This window comes from Ammospiza nelsoni, chromosome 4 (assembly GCF_027579445.1).
Source record: "Ammospiza nelsoni isolate bAmmNel1 chromosome 4, bAmmNel1.pri, whole genome shotgun sequence".
Taxonomy (NCBI): domain Eukaryota; kingdom Metazoa; phylum Chordata; class Aves; order Passeriformes; family Passerellidae; genus Ammospiza; species Ammospiza nelsoni.
In genome coordinates this window covers 22669973-22688254 of record NC_080636.1, presented here as the reverse complement: position 1 = coordinate 22688254, position 18282 = coordinate 22669973, and the positions used below count along the sequence as shown (strand labels likewise).

The 18282-nt window shown below is 42.1% G+C and overlaps 1 protein-coding gene across 7 annotated transcripts in view; it reads right to left on the bottom strand.

Annotated features, from left to right (window-relative positions):
- Positions 1-18282, bottom strand: part of TBC1D1 (TBC1 domain family member 1) — a 98577-nt gene that overhangs the window by 56587 nt on the left and 23708 nt on the right. Inside the window, exon 1 of one of the 7 annotated variants that reach the window (XM_059470188.1) lies at positions 12206-12422. The exons of the other annotated variants lie outside the window; for them this stretch is intronic. Within the exon in view, the coding sequence (XP_059326171.1) occupies positions 12206-12235 (30 nt within the window). The 5' untranslated portion in view covers positions 12236-12422. Of the gene's footprint in view, positions 1-12205; positions 12423-18282 lie in introns of those variants that run through there. 7 annotated transcript variants of the gene reach the window in all.

Sequence of the window (18282 nt, the reverse complement as noted above, 5' to 3'; positions counted from 1 at the left end):
CTGGGGGTCACATACAGCTAAGTCCACACAGGAACACCAAGACAAAATTTTCTTAGTCTCTGACATAAGCAGAAATTCAAGGTAGAAAAGAGTTATAAACTTTGTAGTTCATTTCTATTTCAGTGAAAGGCTTTTTATATTCAGGTCTTATCTCAAGTGTCTTCACATGCTTTTTCTTCTTCTGTTATCTTGCTTAGAGACTGGTCTACAGTCTCCTACACCTCCCTGACTTTTTCCAGTCATTAACTTCAATTCTCATTTTAAAACATTTTAAGCCATTGACCACTAATAAACAGATTTTATTTGATTTTTATTCCTCCCACAAAACCACTTTGAAACCCAGATTTAATTCAGGGAACAACAGAGTTCACAGCTCTTCCAGCCCTGGCTGATGACTGTCCTTGCAAGCTCCTATCAATTCTTCTGTGCATAGCAAGTGCACCAGGGGTAGAACTGAAGTGACATTCTTACCAACAGCTCCCCAAGTACTTCAGACCGGCAGGTGCACAGAGAGACAAGTCACCCTTACTCCATGACTTCACTTCTCAACACATATGAACCAAAATTTTGCTGCTGTATCCTCACTGCTTATAAACCAGCTATAAACTGTGCCACTCTTAGCAGCTTCACCAGCCACACACATTGGTCTAGCACATTTCTCTCTATAGTGCATAAGATGCATGGGGTGTCTCACTTAACCAGGGAACTCATCAATGTCCTTTGAAAAGGAGAACAAGTTGGAGCACAGCCAGAGGGATGAGAGGGGTAGCCAGGAATAACAGCCAGCAGGAATAACCACAGTGCAGGTGTGTTACTTAGGAAGGGCTGTGAAACCCACAAAAAGCAAGACAAAGGTGTTGTTTCAGCCTTAATAAGGGAGAATTCAACAGCTGAGTATCACCATGGGCCCATGAAAGGAAGAAGAGTCATACACATATTTATTTGTGGGCATGGTTTCCTTAGTAAAGTTTGAATGGGCATTATACAGAGAAAGGGATAAGTGAGGGTGATAAGGCTAAGACTCAAATTTTGCAGGGATGCTTTAAAAAGCTGATGAATCTGCACTAAAATTCAGAGGATATTCTGTGAGGGGCAGAAGAGAGTTCTCTGTTTAAATCTAGTTCTTTTTGACCTGGATGAGAGGATAAATGCCACTAGCATTGTCTGAGATGACTGACACAGTAAGCACAGTAGGCTGAAGAATGGAGCTCCATGTAGCCAACACATACTCTTTACAGTTTACATATTATCATGAAGAACTGTAAAGAGGATAGACTTCCCACACACATCAAGTGCTAGCTCCAGAATACTGCTAAAGTACTGCAGATTGATGTCATGAGTACTGTATGCCACTTTCACAGTATCACATTCCTTTTAATATCACAGGCAAATCTCAGCTTGAGAACATTCCTCATGATTCCTCAGCCAGACAGAAAAGAGCATACTTTTTGCAAAATCATGTGAGTTTGAGAGCACTCCATATAATTTAAAGAGGCACAAAAGGGTTTTCTTTCCTTTTGGAAAAAAAACCCCAACAAACCAGTATTTGCAGAATCTGTTGATGGAGTATTGTAAACAAGCTCAGAAGTAGAACTTAAGTGTACTCAGTACTCTATTGAAGTTGGACTGCTCTGTTTTGTGATGGTGCTTTCTCCTCAGGAGAGATGCATCACGTTGCTAATACACTTAAAGGGTTTCTTACACATGCTTTTAAGGCATACCTTATTTGAAGCCTGTAATACAAAAAAAGCTGGCTACTCTCCATGAATAAACTTCCATGTCCTAGATTGCTTCTTACTTTCAGACCCTTGCCCATGAAAATGCATGACCCAAAAGCAAACTGCAGTTGGCAAAATGTGTGTTTAGAATACCTCCAAATGCAACACCACCTGACTGGTTCAGAAGGGGATGTTCCCACAAGGTGTGCTTTTGGGAAGAATACAGGTATACTCTGCCATACACTTGGTGTGCTTATTACATGGTGTTCACTAATTCATATTTGCCCAGTCCTTTCTGTCCTTACAATAACAACCATTTATTTTCATCCTGCACAGTTTTATCAGCTCCTCCATTCAGTACCACAAACTTATATGGAACAACTGTGAAATAAATGAAAAGATATTTCAAATAAGGCATTAACATCTTCAGAAGTATTTTCTCCATATTTTGTTTCAAAGGTTTCTTTTCACACAATTTCACAAATGAAAACAGCATTTCTAGTCTGGTCTAGTTGCTGTTCATACCTACAGAGTTCCTGGCTCACATTTTATAAGGTGAGTACTGAACGACGAGGCAATACCTGTTGTAAAGCAATGCCTAGAAATATCTGTGCTCATTCATTATCAACAGAGATGAAATCCTTTTTTCTGGGAGAGGTGCAAGATGGAACTGCAAGCAGCTTCCTTCACAGGGTTGAGACAGGTTTGGGACTTTGCTGGAGGCTGTGGGGTGGGAACCAGAAGGAAGCCTGTTCTTAAATAGCTATAAATGGAAAAAGACAGCAATGGCATTTCAAAGCTTTCAGTACAAGAGTTCTTTTCTGTTTTGATTTTTCTTGAGGCAGGGCGGATAATTTGTGTTTTATAACTGAAAGGCAATATCAGGACTTAAAAAGGAAATTAGGTAGTAACTTTTTTTATTAATTATTAATCAGATTAAATTTCATTTGTACAATAGCATACACAGGCTCTCTCCTGGTCTCCTTTGTTCCTGGGCTTCTGGCAGTTATCAAAATTGGTACAACTGGCAAAACAGGGGTGAGCAAAACAAACAAAAGTGAATATAATTTCTTTACAAATCAAAAAAAGTCTGAAATTCTTCTGTCCTTCTAATCAATATCCAGCTCAAATCAAGAAAGGAAGAAAAATTCATGTGTATCCTCACTACAACTAAGGTTATTTCTGACATAACGTTTTTGACAGCTGACCCAAATAAGTGTCAAAATCTCCCTCCCCTCAAAATGTATTTTGATGCTTTCACAAAGGAAGGTAGTGGGGGGAAGTCAACCTATGAATGCTTTTGGTTGACATGATGTGTAAGCTTTATCTGCAGCAGAGTAAAACACCATCTCTTACTCTGACAACAGAGCTGACAGACTTCCAAAGCAAACAGCCAGCCACACAGTCCTTCCTCCTAGGGCTGCTGGTGGGCAGCACAGGGACAGATGATGTTTTTAATTGGAAGAATCTTACTTGAAAATTAAACTTACAAAGGCCCCAGGGGAACTGGAGCGAAGAAGCTGATCAGCTTTATCCAGCATTCTATTCTGCCTGATTGGTACAAAATTCTGATTTGCTTGTGGACGAGCACATTTGCTGCTTTGTCATATAGTAACAGATTTCAGCTGCCTCAGGTCAACTCCCAGGAGAGCAGGATGGGAAAGTAATGACTAAACATCCCATGAAAACTACTCTAACTTTCACTTAAAAGAGCAGTTAGTTCACCAGTTTTCACCCTTCTCTGCTGACACAGGAAAAAAAAACAGAAGAAAAAAATGCTGATGGAATTATAACAAACTACAATAAATAATTTTTATATGATTCCATATTTCATAAACAAATCCACATCCGCTGCATGAACTGTTTGCATATGAAAAAATATGCTTTAGTCTCAATTGGTCAGCCCTCAATGACTGTATGTCAAGCAGAAATGTTGCTTTCTCAGAATAATAAACTGTAGGTTATATTCCAGTGGGACATAGCCTAATCTGAAATTCCAAAACATATTACCGGTTCAGGTTCTGGGTAAGTAACAACAGTTTTAAAGACAGGCCCCTTGTACATAATTGTCTAAAACTCCAAAGCACTTCTACAAATTTTCTTTTCCATGACTTGCATTTGGGGAGATTAGAAGCTATAAAAAGCTCCACAGAAACAAAACCAGCATGAAACATTTAGTGCCAACCATCCAAATTTCCATGACAACGGCTTCAGTGAGCTACCTCATTGGTACTACAGCAGCAGACCAATAGTTCAGTAAATATAGTGAGGCAACTGTTAAGATCTGGTAAAAGTAAGACATTTGGCTATATAGCTCCTTGCAATAAACACATAAATTCCCCAAAACGGTTCATTGAAAAAGAAAGAAGTTGTTCAGTTTAGCTCAGCTTTGCCATTTTCAGTAGCACAGGGTGTGCTTGCGCAACTATGCATAAGCAGCCTGTTTTCCCCAAACCTGCAATTTCACAGAATATCTGTACCTGAAAATCCTGTTTGGTAGCTGCATATCAAAGGTTTTCCCTGGAAAAAACCCATTTTTTGACTACAGTGATGGTGCTGCAAAAGTATAAAGAGAAACATTACATGTCCAAAGCTAGCAACTTTTTGAGTTGGAAAGAAGCTTCCAGATACTCCAGAATAATGTTTAGTTTGGTTTTAAAATGTCACCATCAACATGTGTGCTCTGAGAATGGAAGGCAACAAATGTTTTTATACTCTCTTCACAGTTCTTCAGTTAGTTACAGACAGAAGTCTAAGGCACAGAAATTCCAGATAACCTCTTCAGGCCTGATATTTTCACTAAGCACTAGCCAAAAGGTCTATATCTCAATAAAGCAAAAATTCCCTGATGGGCCCCTAATTCCTACATCAGAGCTATCCACTGTGCCACTGTGTGTCCACACAGCCACACAGTCAAAGCCACGTGTATGCTGTTTGTCCAGCTTCTCTAATTGGACTCTCAAGTATAATCTGGTGTGATTATTTAACTATTTTATTTTGAACCAGGAATGTATTTGAGAGTGGATTCTCCCATTCCACTTCTTGTGTGACAGACGACAATATGGGGATGTCTCAAAACACCAGAACTGCCACCCATTTACACAGAACTAAACCTTCATTTTGTGATACATTTCACTGCAAACAGGCATTTGGTTCAGAGCACCAAATTAGGGCCAATTCAAAGTGAAAGTCACTTCCCAGAGTGAGGCACAGAACCCATCCTCAGCACCAGCAGCCCCCCCCTTGAACAACATGTTGCTATACAGCACTTACTGACATACATGCAACCTACAGGGGATTTCATCCAGGCTAAGAACTGCAGCTTTTGTGCACCTGGCCAGCTGATCCAGGAATACTGGCCTGGCCTTTTGGGAACTTGAAAGCACAAGGGAAAAGAGGCAACAGAAACCTGTTGTTATGCACTAGTCCATTGAAACAGGTCCACTGAAAAGGTGCCTGAACCTCCCTGTTGCTTCTCAGCAAGAAAACCATGCTTTTCAGAAAGATTTTACTTTAAAATTGGATACTAAGCAAGTTTGTAGATGACAGAAAACTGGGAGGAGCTGTGACCCTCTCAAAGGCGAGGAGGCCCTGCAGAGCAAGCTCAATAAACTAACAGACTGGGTAATCACCAAATCTAGAAGTTTAACAAGGGAAAGTGCCAGATGCAGCACCTGGAATGGGGCAAACCTAGATGTACAGACAGACAGGGGAATGAGATGCTGGACAGCAGTGCCATGGAAAAGGATCTGGGGGTCCTGGTCCATGACAAGTTGAACATGAGCCAGCAGTGCCCTGGGAGGCAGGAGGGGCAACCCTGTCCTGGGAAGCATCAGGCACAGCATGGCCAGCCAGGCAAGGCAGGGGATTGTCCTGCTCTGCTCTGGGCTGAGGCAGCCTCACCTCGAGTGCTGGGGGCAGTTTTGGGTGCCACAGTATAATAAGGGTACAAAGCTGTTAGAATGTGCACTAAGGAGAGCGATGAGGATGGTGAAGGGCCTTGAGGGGAAGCCGTATGAGGAGTGGCTGAGGGCACTCGGCTGATTCAGCCTCAAGAAAAGAAGACTGAGGAGAGACCTCATTGCAGTCTACAACTTCCTCCTGAGGGGAAGAGGAGGGGCAGACACTGATCTCTTCTTTATGATGACCAGTGACAGGATGTGAAAGAATGGCCTGCAGTTGTGTCAGGGAAGTTTAGGTTGGATATTCAAAAAAGCCCAGAGGGTGGCTGGGGCACTGAACAGGCTCTTCAGGGAAGTGGTCACAGCACCAAGCCTGACAGAGTTCCAGAAGCATTTGGATGACACACGTGGTGTGATTCTTGGGGGTGCCTTGTGCAGGGCCGGGAAGTTGGGCTTCATCCTAGTGGCTCCCTTCCAACTCAGCTTATTCTATGAAAACACTCCTATTAAAATTCTATATTTATGCATTATTGCATCTCATGATTTGTTATTGTAACTTGATTTAAAAGCAAGAATAACTGAAAGCAATTCAAATACAATTCAGTAGAGTTAACTCAGTTACAAAACCAATACACAGTAGTTAAAGTCATTCCTCTGCCTCAGCTTCTGCTCTTTAAGTTCTGGCTGCTTTTCTCAGCTCTGCTGCCTCACTTCCCCATACAAATTAGTAAGCATCTCTTGACATATTTTGTGTATCTTAACTGATATGTAAAATACTACCAAAACAGAGTCTGAGAATGTTTTTCCTCTGAGTCATTACCATCCATAAGTATTTCAGGTTGAACAGTAGAGCTGTAAAAGGCTTCTAATTAAAAAAAAAAGCCAAGCTGTAATTCTATTAATTAAATAATAATTTAATAAGTCCATTGAGGATTTACTTGTTAAGTCATTAGTCAACCTTTGTACACCATACACAACCTCAGCTCCTTCAAATTTAAAATAAAATGGTTCAGAAGACTTCTTAAAAGTATTTAAAGCTTTTATTAGATAGCCCAGTAAAAAATTCCAACAACTCCTTAAAGCAGAAGTTTCTCAGAAATGCTGCAGCTTCTACATGGACGATGGGAAGTTAGGAACCATAAAGTTCCTTTACCTGACTTTTCCCTAAGGATATTTCTATTTAAGGGACCCAGAATGGAACTGGTGCTTTGGTGTTCTCATGAATTCCTCTAGTACACATAGAAGACTGCTTCATTACAGTAGCCTTTCAAAAAAAGGCTACGATGTGAAACAGTATTTTAAATCATCAATTGTAAGGCAAATAAAGTTAAAATGCAGTGCTGCAGACAAATGTATATATGGAAAAAAAATCCAAACAAACTCGTAGTTGTATTATCTATCTTTGATACAACCTGGGGTTTTCCCTAATCCTGCAGGATTTACTAGTAGTTTTGCTACTGGTTGGCTCAGAACATGTTAATCACATGAAGACAGCTAGCACCAACTTCCAGAGTGCCCGTCAGCAAAGAAAAACAAATGCTGTTTGACTAGAGGCTAAAAGTTCTGTTTTGAATTGCAAAGGACAGAACCTGTACAAAAGAGCAAGCTCAGCTACCTTGTCAGGCTTGGCTTGTTAAATCTGAAGGTCAACATGAACCTGAAAGAAGATACTCATGAGAAATTAATTCAGAAAGGCATAAATGATTCAAGAGAAAGACCTTGCTAAACTGCAATCTACATGGCCAGGAATTTCTCTGTGAAAAGCTCTGCTCCTTACTAAGCACCCCTAACGTAGCTGACAAATGCAGAGGACACTGCCCTGCTACACCTGTGCAGCCACACAAACGCCATGTTAGCGACCATATTCCAGCCTCTCCCATCAAATGGGGAACACCTAAGCAGGGCAGGTGCAATTCGAGCCTGCCATGCAGAAAAGGAACAGGAAGGATGAAGAATAAAAGCAAATAGTTCCAAAGAGAACTTAAGTGCTGAGTAAGTGAGGGGTTTCACCACAGGGCTGACTTCATTTCCAATGCTGAGCGCATATTCCTCAGTCATCAGCCGGGCCCCCGCAGGGGCGGGCGGGAGTGACTGGCATACAGAGAGCAGAGCATTTCAACTGCTCCGTGTTTGGTGATAATCAGCGTTTATCTGAAAGCTGTCAATGGGCAACAACATTTTACCCCAACAGAAACTGACCTGGAGAATCACACTGAGCAGAAATGTAGTGTTCTCTGACAAGGGCATTGTGCAAGCTTGGGCACCAAAACACGGTTCTGGCAGAAATCTGCACTTTCTCTTTGCTCCACTGCTGCCACCCAGCCTGGGAGACAAGCGAGGGTCTGTCCTTTCAGCCCTACCCACAGCGTCAATGGCTTCAAGGAGATTCTTCCACAAGCAAAACTGTGGCTTCTGAGCCTTCCCTCCTCAGCAATTCCCAATTCTTCCCTGGCACTAGCTCTCATTAACTACTTGATTCTTGATACCGTATGCAAGTATTCAAATTCCTTTACAATTAGGGTTATCAGGGATAAATGCACTAGCACAAACAGGAGTTGCACCCCACAGAATACCACTGCCACTTATTCACCTACCCAAATAATTTATCATAAGTAAGATGAGCTTAAAAGTAAGACAGGTTTAACAAATGTTTACGTTTTTTTGGCTCTAGACTGTTTTAAAATGGCTGGTTATGAGGGCTCCTTAGGAGAGCAAAACTTTTATTTGTCTGACTAAAATGTAAATCATTCACTGAGGGATTAAAGATGACCAAGGTGCTCAACTTTGCTGGAAGCTGTGGGGAATAAAAGAAAGAGGCATGTCAGTTGAAATGGAGCAAAACATCCTCATAAATGAGTGTGATACACCCTAGAACAGACCAGCAAAAAAAGCCAAAATCATCCTTTCAGAACACTCTTAAAAAGGACAAAAAAAAAAAAAAAAAAAGCAGGAGGGGGTTACTTGGCCATCATGATTTTTAGTCTCTCATTCCTATTCATTCCTTTGCAGAAGGCAAATTAATTTCTTTTGTAGCTTCTGACCTAAACTAAGAAGTATATTATTACTCCCATGCATGCTCCTCCAGAGGTCTACTACTCTGTTACACAAAGAATAGGAATAGTAGGAATGATGGCAAAACAGCAGCAATATCAATTCTAACACAGAATAAAAAGCTGTATTAGTATTACAAGAAATATAACTGGCATGGTCCAATATTATTATGATTACTTTTTCAGTAATGTTTTATGGCACAAGCCAAGTAACCACATCTTGCTGCACTGAATAGGACAGAAACTTTCTTTGTTGATAGCTTGAGAGCTTCCCAAACTGTGGAAGGCTCACAGGCCCTTCCGAGTCAGAAATCCTTGAAAAAAACCCAAACCAAACTAAAATTTCTTGTTTTGCTGTTGGAATTTCAGAGCATCTACTGTGAATACACACTAAAATCTGATTTTCATAGGAGAAGGAATCCAAACAATTGGCTTACTCAGCTCAAGGTCCAAGAGTAGCCAACCCAGCTGGGGACAGCTACACTGTAAACCCATCCTTTTCTTCCAGTGCTGGTGGCAATAAGTGAGGTTCCTCAAGCTCCAGCACCAAACTCTATCACTTGCAGCTCCCCTCAGGAAGGAGCATCGCTTAATAATTATAGAAGAAACCTTGAATTAAATTGTGTAACTTTGCTTTGCATTCTATCTTAGTTATTTTCTTTACTGGTTCCTTGTTGGTTTATAATCTTTCAGACAAAATAAATTGAACACAGCTATTAAATTATATACAGTGGGTTTTTTTGTAACTTGACAGACAAACTATATATATTTCATAGCTAGCTGAGAATCTGAGGACACATTTACTCAAATTTTCTATACAGTTTCTTGAACTAAGAACTGTTTCAATTTCTTCAGCAATCAGTTCTCTAATTCTGTAAAGCTGCTTCTGAATAGAAACTTGCATTATAAAATTAAGCAATTTGTAAAGAACTAAGACAAACCTCTTTTTTCACTAAAGCTGTATTAATATTATAGGACCAGAAATAAAATTATTTGTAACACTTGTCACTGTATTATTACCTCCTACTAATGAATTAATAATGTGTCAGCTTGCCACTAAAACTCTGCATGTGTTTTTTGTGACATTTTTCAAGCCCACAAAGATTACTTTTAGTAACAGTTACTTCAGTAATCTAAACGGAATATGAATAGTCTTCGTGTATCTACCAAAGCACAAAACTGTATTTTCTACTCAGAGCAGTGCAAACATAGTTTACACTTCCAAGAGACTCTGCTTTCAGGTGCTTAGTCAGAGGTTTCCTTTGAGTCAGTTGTCTCACTTTGTATCAAACCATGCAGGAAAAACAGGTATAATTATTCTTTTTTATTTAAATAATTGTATGATAGTAAAACAAGTAAGTTCTTTAGAATTCATTACCCACAGAGCCATCATACAGGGGTTCAGCCAGCATCCATATGGCCAATGGGGGCAATGTCAATCCACATGTGACTCAAATGGGGCTTTATCCTCCAGGCCAGAATGGACCCATGGCTGAGCCTGGCAGCACTGCAAAACTCAGCCCTGAAGGAGCCTGTGTGTCGGTAAGAGACAAGCTGGGTGCAACTGCAGATAAAAATGTCTAAACAAGATATATTAAAAGGCAATGTTTATACAAACACCAGGGCAGTCAATTTCATAGCACATGGGAGTAAATTGCTTCACATGTAAATATCTGCAGGCCTGGTGACTTACTTAAGTGGAAGGTCACTCATTTTTAAGTAAGAGATGGAAGGGGACAGCTTTCCTTTGAGGGGGGGCAGTTTCCTCCTCCTACAGTCCTTCCCTGTTCTCGAATGGGCCACCATCTTATAAATATTGGAAAGGCTTGCATTTGTGTTGAAAGCCCACAATAGGTTGTAGGAGCAATAGCTCCTACAACTGATCATATTTTGGCAGGCAGGAAAGTTTTGTCTATTAAAGAGCCTGATTTTATGTTTCTATTAAGGCAGTACACTCACTGCCTTGCTTTCCCTCCCAAATTAGTGCTGACAATTAATGGCCATCAAAAGAATAAAACTAAGTAGTTGTGAAGAACCAGCACTGAAATAATTAGTTTTGAAAGCACAGAAAGTACTCCTAAAAGCCCTCTGAAGTGCGTTGGTGCAAGAGATTGTTTCTCTAAAAGCACAGCAAGCTCTGTGTGCTGCAAGTTCTGACCTCCTCCGACCACACCTGCTCTCTGAGCAGCTGCCTTGCCCAGCTGGCAAGTGAACAGGGAGGGAAGGAAATGAGCCATGCCTTGGGGATATCCTTGAAGTACGAACTCAATGGCATCACCCGTCCTTGCCAGCAGCCACCTGTACAGGAGACCAGCACATTAAAAGAGCCGGGACGGGGATCAGCCGGTGTCACTCCTGCAGGCTGCACGGGATCCGGGTGTGAGGTTCTGCACGGGACAGAGCCTGAGGAGCGACAGGAGAGGTCACTACAGGTGCTCCACCCAACAGGTCTTCATCCCGAGGAAAAAGGCAAGTGGAAAGACAGAAGGATACATTTCCATTTTTCAGGGTGTGTCTAAAAGTCAGCAGAATCTTTTCAAAACAGAATAGAGCAAATCCTTCTATCTGAGAATCTGAACAAAGGCAACAGTCACAGATCAAGCACTTTCCTCTTAGTATCTTCTGAGGGTAGGTATTTCACCTCTTAAATATTCAGGAAGAGTGATGCAGAAGTAATTAAGCAACTGACCACTTACACCTGACAACAGAGAAGGGAGAATCAGGTTTTGTGTTGTCTGCCTAGCAGCCTACACTGTCTGCTGAATTTCAAGATATACGTTTTTTCCCCCAGCTGATTTATTCAAGGGACCTACAATTCTTGACTGCCGTACAGCTGTTTCACACACTTGTCCTTTTCTACGTGTTGAACTGTGCCTTGAGACAGAATATCATTCGCAGCTCCTTCATAATGACAGTTACTTTAGAATTTTTTTAAACACCAGCTCAAAACTATATTCTAGAGATCTTTAACCATCTTTACTGCTTTGCATCCATATGTAATTTCAGTTACAGTGGAAAACCCTACTAAAGCCCTAGACACACAGATGAAGAAGGCAGCACGACACGTGCATTGTCATAGTAAAACACGTAAGTGTCCCACTAAAATCCAACTTATTGTTCTTCATAAATTCAGAGCATGACAAAAACTACGGGGAAAAAAAAAAAAAGGACTCCAAAACAAACAGTGGGAGCGCTGTTACACATTCCCCAGAGTGCAAAAGTAGCGTTAGACTTCAAAAGGCACTAAGATCGGGCCTGCCGAGCAGTTTTAATTTCAGGTCTCCCCTTCTGCAGATCCGCAGCAACGTAGAACAAGTCTGCAGCTTCGCTTTTAACCCCTAAACCCAAGCCATGTCAGACAGCAGGTTGACTTTACTTTGAGTGCTCCTCCTTTTCCCTGGCTGAACAATACAGCAGGGCTCCGCTCCCTTCCCGGGGTGACTGACTTGCCTGGAATTACACGCGAACATCTGCAAGCCCTAAGGCTGGACTTTACTTCCCGAGCGCGGAGGGCGGCGGGCGCCGCGCCGCCTACCTTGGCCACCCAGCTGAACAATGGTGACATCCTAGGGGCTCCGGCGCGGCGATCCCCGGCTCCGGCCGCTCCTCTGCGCCTCTCCCGCCCGCCGCTCCCGCCGTCTCATGTGCCGGGAGGGCCGGGCCCGCGCGGATCCCGAGCTGTCCCCGCCGGAGCCCTGCGCGCCGGTACACTGCCCGTGGCGGCGCCGGCTGAGCCGCGGGGCTGAGGGGCGGGAAGGGAAGGGAAAGGAAGGGCCGCGGCCGCGTCCCGCCCCCGCCGCGCTCCGCCTCCGGAGGGGCTCCCCGCGGCCGCCCGATCCCGGCGGCGGGAAGGGAGCGGGCTCGGCGAGGGAGCGGGCTCGCCCTGCGGCAGCGCGCCCGGCAACGCAGGCAACCGCCGGCCGCCACCGCGCGCTGCCCGGCCGCGCAGTGCAGCGCTGACCGCGGGATTCCTAATTAAAACTTTCCGGGAACATCCCGACATCGAAGCCATTCCTGAAATTAAAGGATCGAGCGAAAAAGCATCTGTTTGAAACCACTGTGAAATGTTACACTTCCAGTCTGTCTTGCCATTCGTGTTAGCTAATGGCATTTGACATCACACGCTAGCACTCAACTTCCAGAAATCAGACTGTCGTGGAAGGCCAGGCAGTAGTGTACATGTTCCCCGCAGGTCCAGGGATGTCACTTGCCACTCAGCCAGGAATGCTCATTCCTGTCGTTGCTCCAGCTGAGCTGGCTGTGAATATCCTCCTCTCCTACTCAGTGGCTGTAGGGCTGCCCAAGACAACTATTTTTCCTGAGTTTGGAGGAAGGGCACAGAACCAGAAAAAGAAAAAAGGCTTGGAGTTCACAGGAAATAATCCACTAGGCTCAAAACAAAAAGCCCTTTATTTTCCACCACCTCAGAAACAATACGAAGAACTAGATTTGCACAATCATAACAGAAAAGCATAGGGGTCTGCTATGCACTTCTCAATAAAATTCAACTGGTCAAAGTTAGATGATGAAGTGCCAAATTCAACTCTTCTTTTTGCCCAAAGACACTCTCCCTGAGACAGCTACCCCACTGTGAGAGTGCCCTGCACATGCTTGCACTTGCACACTTATGGCCAATGGAATGATCTCCAGGTCAGAGCTGACACTGCTCCAGTTGTTTGAGTTATTAAATGAAAACAGGAGGGGAAGAGTGACATTCCCAGCACATGGGCTGGGGAGAAGCAGACCAATCTCACAGCTCTCTGAGGCAGAAAATGGGTAGTTTTGGCCCCTGCCCTGGACTGCATGACCCTGCAGCCCTGGGTTTGGTTCATGCAAGGCAAACAAGGGAGCAGCAGCCAGAGAGCTCTGTCACCTCCTAACTGGTGCTGGTGAGTGCCCGAGCACTGCTGCATCTCTGCAATGGGCCACAGACAGATGAGGGGGCAACACAGAGGCAATTCAGTTTCTGAAATGAAAACCTTAGCAAATGCATTTCAGATCTTCATAAAAGGAGAATGGAGTTCCATTTTCTAATACTACTACACATTAGAGATAATTCACAAGGATGGCCAATGGATCTCTCTGTGATTATGATAGTGGCCATGGACATTTTGATTGTACAGATGCTCTTAGCCATAAGCCAAATAAGTCACTAAATATGACTGACCCCCTTCTGGTAGCAGTCTCTAAAGGCTTACTGGCATGATAGAGGGAGAAATTTTCACTGCTGCTACTACTGTTCATGATGTACAGAGCACAAACATGAAAAAATAACATCTGTTCTCAGGGCCTTAAACTCAGAACCTGACAAGAACTCTACTTTTATTTCATAAAGTAACTGAGGGCATGAGCAAGCAAGGCAGAATGCTCCTCCTCATTATGTGCTGCTCATAGTTGTACAGCATAACCGCTATATTTGATGGCAGCATGAGAGTCTCAAGAGTCTCATTTCTCTCATGCTGCGTGTGAACAATATTACTTCTAAATAATTATTTCTTCCCCTTTCTCTGAGGAGATCCTGCCAGCTTGGAAGTTCTTCCAGCTCCCCCTTCCTGTCGACATCTTTACACAATTTTAAACTAACAATACATACACCTGCCCAAGAGTCCACATTAAACTGATGTCAGCCAGGATATCTGGCTTCTCACCCTGTCTGCAACTGGCTCAAACAGCCATCTCCAGTGTGTCACTTCATACTACTTAACTTTGAAACCTGTTGCATGTAGTTGTTATAGTGACATTTGTATTTCAAATGCACCCTGAAAACTTCTACATGCTTCTGTAGGATTGGGTAGAAGAGTGATCTTGTGGTGAAGATACTGAATTAGGAGATAATGAATGAATTCCAGTTTCTGCTGTTAACACGACTTTCAGGCATGCTACATAACTGCTCTCTCTGCTTTAATTAATCTGTTAAAAAAAAAAGATGATAGATGCTGGCCTTGAAGGAAGGAGAAGTGGGCACACTTTGGCATTTGGGAAACAGCTGGAAGTGAGGCTTAAGTATTCAGCTATAAAAACATTTAGTAATGCATTAAATTCTTCTGTGTAAATGAAAAGGTCACTCTGTTGCTTACCTTCCAAAAAAGATGCATTTAGAAATGTAGTGGGAACAATACTGAGTTCATTTTTCAGAATGATCAAATTTCTAAAAAGAGAACTTCTGTATTTTAGTATTTTAAGTTTGGCTTGTGTAGATAACTGTCTCTCCAAAAACACTACATACCCATTTTGGGGAAATAGAAAAATTCAGGGTCAGGGAATAACATCTGTATTGCATAAATAGTAAGTAGCACTTAACACCATCTTATCCAAGTCTATGATCTCTTAAAAATCAAAACAAACCCCTCAGTCCTATAAGCTGTTTCATGTTATTATGGAAAGTATTAGCAAGATATTTGTGGCTGTTTTTAAAACAGCACCAATTAAAATACTTCAAAGACACAAATTAGAGCTTCCATCATCAGAAAGGTGATCTTTCTGTTCTACAGATGTCCTGCATAAATTTACACAAATACCCCCATGATTTTTTCTCCAACAAAGTTTTCTCCATTTAAAGAAGCCATCTGGAGAATGAAAGAGATATAAAAAGAGAAGGGAGACATAAGGAAATATTAAGAAAGGAAGATGCAGCTGACCTTTCAACTCAAAAGAAGAGTATTCCTGAACTAATTTTCCTCTGATTTCAGTTTCTCTAGGTTTAATGACCATAAATTTCTTTGTGAATCTTCCCAGTGTGTCATCACTGAATGATGTCTCACAAGAACTTGCATTAAGGGTATAGCCTCAACTGTGGTATCTGAGAACTGGCCTCTCCCTGTTGCTCTAGTGTTACCACTAGTGGAGATTTTAAAGCAGATCCCATTCCCATTTAAAGTTTTTTCTTCTGAATGGTACTTAAACATACTTTGGCAGTTATTCTTCTCATGAATTATCCCTCTGTCCACATTCACTTGCAACTTTCACTTATCTCCTTCCTTCCTGTACACAAGAAGGTCTTAATAAATTCAGGTGGAAAAAATACAAGAAAAAAGTAGGCCTGCCATTAATTATCACTTTCCAATACTTAGTCTTTGTTTAAAAACACCCACAATTTTTATCCTTTATTTCTCACTGTTCTTTAGGATTTCCCTGAGTACTGTCTCATCCTTTCCCGAAAGTTCCAGGTGTGATGGTTTCCACTTTATCAGAGAAAAAAGAGAAGAAGAAAGTAACTACTGTGAGAGTACTGTTTGTGATGTGAATTCAAAAATGTAATAATGTTTTGGTTCTTAGATGCAGCTGCAATAAATCATACCAAAACAAAGGTGTCTAAGGAAACACCAGACTTCTATGGCACCTTCCCACAATGCAAGATGCAAAAAATGATTTATCTGAATCCATCAATGGAAAAGAGTAATGAATCCTCTGGATTTCATCCTATGCAAAGACTCAATCAAGCCTAACTCAGTGGCTTCTGAACAGATACTGTGGTAAAGAAAAGAGTAACCTTTGTTACTTCTTTTGGCTAAATTATAAGCAAACATTTTTTCTCAATACAAAATGAAATATTAATCATAAAACAAATTACTTCACCAAACCAGATCTCCACCAGCCCCCTGATGAAAGACAACAGCAAGACCCAACACCTAACCACAGGCTAGTAGCAGCTGTCCCTTTGAATTAAAGTGCACAGGAGCCCACTGCCCATGCTAATGATGAAATCCAGCTTTCACCAAAGCACCTGGGATGACTTTCTTGGTGGTTTCTAGATACTCAGTGGAAACAGAAATTACACAATTTGGATAATCTTCTTAGTACTGTAAGTGAAATTTTCTGGCTATTTACTAACCAGTAGCATTTTTGCTGACATTGGGCTGGTGCCCAGAGATAACTTGCAATTCACTGCCCCTGTGGCAGACAGAAGACAACAGTTCCTCACCAGACTGCTGGGCACTGATTCAGCACCAGAGTCCTTTCCAATCTCTCCTGTAGGTTTAGCTTACATATCATTGTATTTTCCACCACAAGATTTGTAATTGCTAAAATGCTTTGATTCAAGTGATATTAGGATTCTCACTCAGGAATGGAAAGTCATGTTGGTGATGTCCTCTTCTCTACCACCACTATCCCTTCTCTCTCCAACAGTGTCAGAGCATAAGAGGGTTACCATGTGCTGAGGCTCAACTGCACCTCAGCAAGAGGACTGAGGGAAAGCAAGATCTGCAAGGGAAAGGTGATCTTACACCTGTAGGAGAGAAGTGTTAGAGCACACGGGCCATGTTGCTCACTCAGCAGACAGTGGAATTGAAGACTTCCTTGGGCAAGTCATATCCTAGAGGCAGGGTTACATCAAGTGGAGTGAGGTCATGAGAGTATTAGAGGATAAAACACCTCATAAGGTTGAAGCAGCTTTCCTGATTGGCTACCATCATCTTCAGATTCTGTCCCATGGGTCTGTTTTGGACCAGAAAGTATTTAGGCATTCTTTTTTTCATTTGAAAAGTTGTATCTAGAGAAAACTGTTTGTGCTTTTCTTATGCCCTGTTAGAAGGCAGTTGTGGGTGACAGCAGATGCTGGGATGATCAGTCAGTTACCTTGAATGGAATGGATAATTTCTTAGTATTTGCTCCAGAAAGTTCAGCGTAGAAGGGTTTTCGTGAAATTCTTAGTCAAACAAGGAACTGGAGAAAATACTACTCACAGCATGTGGAACCCATCATCCTGTAAAGGTAACCAAGGCTATACATAATCAGCTTAATGGTTACACAATCTAGCTTTGGGTCCATTGGTGCCCATTCATAAACATTAGGGTCATCTGATGCAAAGAGCACACCTGGACTGAAATCATTGTACCACTTCAAACACTTCTGAAAACATTAATGAGCAAACTTTGGATTGGCAAGCTTTATGCTGGATTGAGGATTTTTTTGTCTTCCCACAGACAGCAGAAGAAAGCTTAAAGCTGTCAGGAACTTTGCCATGGGTTCTGACTAATTCCACTCAAGCATAATCATATGTCTGCATTCGACCAAGATGAAATGTACACTGCTGAATTATCTAATTGTAATCAAATTATCAGATCTCTGTAAATGAGTGGAAAAGCACTGCCTGAATCAACAGGTAAGTCCAAGCAAGATTTACAAAGATATCTTGTGAGGAGATAATTTTGATCTGAATAGTTGGATGCAGAAAACCCACAAGGACGATGTGGCAAATGTGCAACAGGGGAAACTCAGAGCACAGAGGGAATTGTCACAAAGAGACATCAGAAGTTCCATACATTTATTCTATTTAGTCATGAGGGTTTTCTGGAAGCTGTGAAATGAGTAGGAAGAGCAGAAAACAGGTAGAGCAAACTAGCAAACTGCAGAACCAAATCAGAGCTCAAAATAAATGGGGTGCTCCCAGTGTGCAATGACAAACACACATGTCAAGCCTTTGAGACAATCAGCTAAGTCTTGACTGCAGCTGAAACAGCTGGAAACCTCCTGTTTTTCCTCCTTGTAGGGCAGTAGCTTTTGGTCTTCCCAGCATCACCAAGCTGAGGGATAACTTAGCTGAGCTGTCCATGCTGAGGTGGCTCTGGGGAGAGGGCAGCAGTTGCCACAAGGATGGCACACACCTGCACA